This window comes from Hyperolius riggenbachi, chromosome 2 (genome assembly GCF_040937935.1).
Source record: "Hyperolius riggenbachi isolate aHypRig1 chromosome 2, aHypRig1.pri, whole genome shotgun sequence".
Classification (NCBI taxonomy): Eukaryota; Metazoa; Chordata; class Amphibia; order Anura; family Hyperoliidae; genus Hyperolius; species Hyperolius riggenbachi.
In genome coordinates, this window is record NC_090647.1 from 401,076,112 (window position 1) to 401,081,977 (window position 5,866).

The following is a 5,866-nucleotide window of genomic DNA, read 5'->3' on the forward strand; positions in this document are numbered from 1 at the left end:
GCTTATGTGCAGCCGGTGGCGTGGTCACAGAGAGGCGCTCTCGTCTGTCAACACAGTCTGTTCACAGACTAACCTTCCTCAAGATGAAACAGGCTTGGGTTGAAGGTGCGTTCCTGGCGCCTGCTGTCGGTGAGAGGAGGACATGAGGTGGCTGGGAATAGTGCTATGTCAAACCCACCATCAACAGCACAACCTCCTGCAAATGAAAATAGGCCTAGTTCTTTTTATTTTTGCTGGGGTACCACCGCTAGGTGCCATGCTGTAATACTGCTGCTGCCACATGCTACTCCTCCTGCTGCTGCTGCATGTTCCTCCTGCTGACTGTGATTCCACCGCTGGGGTCAACAGTCGAATGCACTGCTGCTACGCACCACCAGCTATTACACCAACAAAATAGCTATATTGTTGTAAAAAAAAAAGTTTGATTTTCTAGAGGTGTCTCGGATGAAAACTGTGCTGTCCAAGTTGTGGGGAGGCCCAAACTGCAGCTGTACAAGCGCTTCCTGGAACCTCACTGTTGTTATGGTGTAATTGTGCTGTGGTACCACTGCTAGGTGCCATAACCCACTGCTGCCTGGAATACTGCTGCTGCCACACGCTACTCCTCCTCCTTCTGCTGCTGCCTTGCCCTGCTCCAGCTGTCTGTGCTCCCACCGCCAGGGTGCAACACGCCACTGCTGTTGATAGTTATTACACCAATAAAATAGCTATGTTGTTGTTGTAAAAAACAATTCTTGGAGTGTCTGGGATGAAAACTGTGCCATCTGAGTTGTGGGGAGGCCACAACTGCGGCTGTACGACCGCTTCCTGGAACCTCATTGTTTTTATGGTTTCATTGTGCCATGGTACCACTGCTAGGTGCCATGGCCTATTATATTGCCTGCTGCCACACATTACTCCTCCTCCTGCTGTTGTTGTTTGTACCTCCTGCTCTCTGTGCTCCTGCCGCCAGGGTCCACAGAATAAGGCATTGCTGCCATGTGCCACCAGCTATTACACCACTACAATAGTTATATATATTGTTGTAAAAAAAATTCTGAGGTGTCTAGGTTGTAAACTGTGCTGTCCCAGTTGTGTATTGGACACAATGTGGGCTTAACGACCGCTGTCTGGAACCTCCTGCTGTTTTATTGGTGCTATATTTACAGCCTGTATATTGGTGTTATATTTACAGCCCCTATATTGTCTGCTGCCACACGTTACTCCTCCTCCTCCTCCTCCTCCTGCTGCTGCATGTACCTCCTGCTCTCTGTGCTCCCACCACCAGGGTACACAGAATAAGGCACTGCTGCCATGCACCACCAGCTATCACGCCACTACAATAGCTATATATATTGTATATAATATATGCAACCATTGAATCCATCATTTGCTCCCCAGTCATTGTCTGGTACACTAGTGCATCAGCCAGCGACAGGTATAAATTGTGGATAGTTATTACTGATGTGGAGAAGATCATCAGATCTCCACTGCCACCCCTCGATCTTCTCTACTCTGCTAGGATGAAGTTGAGGGCCAGAGGAAGATCTCTCGTGACCCCTCCCAGCCTGGTAGCCGCTACTTTGAGCTTCTCCCATCCAGTTGCCGCTATAGAACTATCCCATCCAAAATCACCAGGCACAGGAACTCCTTCTTCCCCCAAGCAATTCTGCTGCTAAATTAGGGGAGTACTGTCATGAGATCAGCATACCCTCTCTGTTGCTCCCTTCACCCTGTTGGCAACTGGGTCTGGTAAGACACCACAGCCTGGAACTGAACTAACTTTGGACTTTATATAGACTTTATGAGGACCTTATGTAGACTTTATGTGGACCTTATGTAGGCCCCACAGGACATCTCTGCTGATCTCCCCATAATGTTACATGTTAGATGTATATGCACCAATGCACACCTTTAATATGTCTGTCTTGCGCATCTGGTTTACCTGTTTGATGTACTTTGCCTATGCCGTGTGAACCACAAATAATTCCGAGTATGACTCCTGTCATTCTTGATGAAATAAAAGTGGTTCTGATTCTGATAGAAGAAGAAGAAGATGAAGATGAAGAAGAAGTAAGTGGAAAAGAAGAAGAAGAAGAAGAAGTAAGTGGAAAAGAAGAAGAAGAAGAAGATAGTGAAGAAGAAGATAGTGAAAAAGAAGAAGACGAAGATAGTGAAAAAGAAGAAGATAGTGAAAAAGAAGAAGAAGATAGTGAAAAAGAAGAAGAAGAAGATAGTGAAAAAGAAGAAGAAGAAGAAAGTGAAAAAGAAGAAGGAAGAAGAAAGAAGATAGTGAAGAAGAAGAAGAAGAAGAAGATAGAGAAGAAGAAGACGATAGAGAAGAAGAAGAAGGTAGAGAAGAAGAAGAGGGTAGAGAAGAAGAAGAGAAGAAGAAAGAAGAAAGAAGAAGGAAGAAGAAAGAAGAAAGAAGAAGAAGATCGTGAAGAAGAAGAAGAAGATAGTGAAGAAGAAAAAGAAGAAGAAGAAGAAAGAAGAAAATGTCTTGCGCATCTGGTTTACCTGTTTGATGTAATTTGCCTATGCCATGTGAACCACAAATAATTCCGAGTATGACTCCTGTCATTCTTGATGAAATAAAAGTAGTTCTGATTCTGGTAGAAGAAGAAGAAAGAGGAAGAAGAAGAAGAAGAAGAAGAAGAAGAAGAAAGAAGAAAGAAGAAAGAAGAAGAAGAAAGAAGAAAGAAGAAAGAAGAAAGAAGAAAGAAGAAGAAAGAAGAAAGAAGAAAGAAGAAAGAAGAAAGAAGAAAGAAGAAAGAAGAAAGAAGAAGAAAGAAGAAAGAAGAAAGAAGAAAGAAGAAGAAAGAAGAAGAAAGAAGAAGAAGAAAGAAGAAAGAAGAAAGAAGAAGAAGAAGAAAGAAGAAAGAAGAAAGAAGAAGAAAGAAGAAGAAAGAAGAAGAAGAAAGAAGAAGAAAGAAGAAGAAGAAAGAAGAAGAAGAAGAAGAAGAAGAAGAAGAAGAAGAAGAAGAAGAAGAAGAAGAAGAAGAAGAAGAAGAAGAAGAAGAAGAAGAAGAAGAAGAAAAAGAAAGAAGAAGAAGAAAAAGAAAGAAGAAGAAGAAAAAGAAAGAAGAAGAAGAAAGAAGAAAGAAGAAAAAGAAGAAAGAAGAAAAAGAAGAAGACAGAAGAAAAAGAAGAAGCAGAAAGAAGAAAGAAGAAGAAGAAGAAAGATGAAAAAGAAGAAAGATGAAAAAGAAGAAAGAAGAAGAAGAAGATAGTGAAGAAGAAGAAGAAGACAGTGAAGAAGAAGAAGAAGATAGTGAAGAAGAAGAAGATAGTGAAGAAGAAGAAGATAGTGAAGAAGAAGAAAAAGAAGAAGAAAAAGAAAAAGAAGAAGAAGAAGATAGTGAAGAAGAAGAGGAAGATAGTGAAGAAGAAGAAGAAGAAGAAGAAGAAGAAGAAGAAGAAGAAGAAGAAGAAGAAAAAGAAGAAAAAAGAAGAAGAAGATAGTGAAGAAGAAGATAGTGAAGAAGAAGAAGAAGATAGTGAAGAAGAAGAAGAAGAAGAAAAAGAAGAAAAAAGAAGAAGAAGATAGTGAAGAAGAAGAAGAAGAAGATAGTGAAGAAGAAGAAGAAAAAGAAAAAGAAGAAGATAGTGAAGAAGAAGAAGAAGAAAGTGAAGAAGAAGAAGAAGAAGAAGAAGAAAAAGAAGAAGAAAAAGAAAAAGAAGAAGAAGATAGAGAAGAAAAAGAAAAAGAAGAAGAAGATAGAGAAGAAGAAGATAGAGAAGAAGAAGATAGAGGAGAAGAAGAAGAAGAAGAAGAAGAAGAAGAAGAAGAAAAAGAAGATAGAGAAGAAGAAGATAGAGAAGAAGAAGAAAAAAGAAGAAGAAGATAGTGAAGAAGAAGATAGTGAAGAAGAAGATAGTGAAGAAGAAGAAGAAGAAGAAAAAGAAGAAAAAAGAAGAAGAAGATAGTGAAGAAGAAGAAGAAGAAGATAGTGAAGAAGAAGAAGAGAAAGAAAAAGAAGAAGATAGTGAAGAAGAAGAAGAAGAAAGTGAAGAAGAAGAAGAAGAAGAAGAAGAAGAAGACGAAGAAGAAAAAGAAGAAGAAAAAGAAAAAGAAGAAGAAGATAGAGAAGAAGAAGATAGAGAAGAAGAAAGAAGAAGAAGAAGAAGAAGGAAGAAGAAGAAGAAGAAGAAGAAGAAGAAGAAGAAAGAAGAAGAAGAAGAAGAAAGAAGAAGAAAGAAAATGAAAGAAGAAAGAAGAAGAAAGAAGAAGAAGAAAAAGAAAGAAGAAGAAGAAAAAGAAAGAAGAAGAAGAAGAAGAAGAAGAAGAAGAAAGAAGAAAAAGAAAAAGAAAAAGAAGAAGACAGAAGAAAAAGAAGAAGAAGAAGATAGTGAAGAAGAAGAGGAAGATAGTGAAGAAGAAGAAAAAGAAGATAGAGAAGAAGAAAAAGAAGATAGAGAAGAAGAAGATAGAGAAGAAGAAGATAGAGGAGAAGAAGAAGATAGAGAAGAAGAAGAAGAAGAAGAATAAGAAGAAAAAGAAGAAAAAAGAAGAAGAAGATAGTGAAGAAGAAGATAGTGAAGAAGAAGATAGTGAAGAAGAAGAAGAAGAAGAAAAAGAAGAAAAAAGAAGAAGAAGATAGTGAAGAAGAAGAAGAAGAAGAAGATAGTGAAGAAGAAGAAGAAAAAGAAAAAGAAGAAGATAGTGAAGAAGAAGAAGAAGAAAGTGAAGAAGAAGAAGAAGAAGAAGAAGAAAAAGAAGAAGAAAAAGAAAAAGAAGAAGAAGATAGAGAAGAAGAAGATAGAGGAGAAGAAGAAGAAGAAGAAAGAAGAAGAAGAAAGAAGAAGAAAGAAAATGAAAGAAGAAAGAAGAAGAAAGAAGAAGAAGAAAAAGAAAGAAGAAGAAGAAGAAGAAGGAAGAAGAAGAAGAAGAAGAAGAAGAAGAAGAAGAAGAAGAAGAAGAAGAAGAAGAAGAAGAAGAAGAAGAAGAAGAAGAAGAAGAAGAAGAAGAAAGAAGAAGAAAGAAGAAGAAGAAGAAGAAGATAGTGAAGAAGAAGAAGATAGTGAAGAAGAAGAAGAAGACAGAGAAGAAGAAAACAGAAAAATGAAGAAGAAGAGAAAGAAGAAGAAGAAAAAGAAGAAGAAAGAAGAAGAAGAAGATGAAGAAGAAGAAGAAGAAAGAAAGAAAGAAGAAAGAAAAAGAAGAAAGAAGAAGAAGAAAGAAGAAGAAGAAAAAGAAGAAGAAGAAGATAGTGATGAAGAAGAAGAAGAAAGTGAAGAAGAAGAAGAAGCTAGTGGTGAAGAAGAAGAAGAAGAAGAAGAAGAAGAAGAAGAAGAAGAAGAAGAAGGAAGGAGAAAGAAGAAGATAGTGAAGAAGAAAGCAGAAGTAGAAAGAAGAAGAAGAAGAAGAAAGAAGAAAGAAGAAGAAAGAAAAAAGAAGAAGAAAGAAGAAGAAGATAGTGAAGAAGAAGAAGATAGTGAAGAAGAAGAAGATAGTGAAGAAGAAGAAGAAGAAGAAAGAAGATAGTGAAGAAAAAGAAGAAGAAGAAAGAAGAAGAAAGAAGAAAAAGAAGAAGAAGAAGAATAAAAAGATGAATAAAAGAAGAAGAAGACAAAGAAGAAGAAAGAAGAAGAAGAAAGAAGAAAAATGAAGAAGAAGACAAAGAAGAAGAAAGAAGAAGAGGAAAGAAGAAGAAGAAAGAAGAAGAAGAAGAAAAAGAAGAAGAAGAAGAAGAAGAAAAAGAAGAAGAAGATAGTGAAGAAGAAGAAGAAGATAGTGAAGAAGAAGACGAAGAAGAAGAAAGAAGAAGAGGAAAGAAGAAGAAGAAAGAAGAAGAAGAAGAATGTCACGATTGTGGATCTTTCCCCGTGATCAGCGCACAACGCGTGCGCTGACACGGCGGAGATCCTCCACAAGCGTATAATT

The 5,866-nt window shown here is 37.4% G+C and overlaps 1 protein-coding gene across 1 annotated transcript; it reads left to right on the forward strand.

The window, feature by feature from the left end:
* Nucleotides 1-1,974: 1,974 nt before the first annotated feature.
* LOC137545137 (uncharacterized) lies at nt 1,975-3,819 on the forward strand (the record flags this gene model as incomplete). Its single annotated transcript, XM_068266243.1, has 4 exons — nt 1,975-2,082; nt 2,840-3,133; nt 3,353-3,443; nt 3,530-3,819. Coding segments are annotated over exons 1-4 (783 nt in total), but the record flags the coding sequence as incomplete, so codon positions are not given.
* Between the last annotated feature and the right edge of the window lie 2,047 nt (nt 3,820-5,866).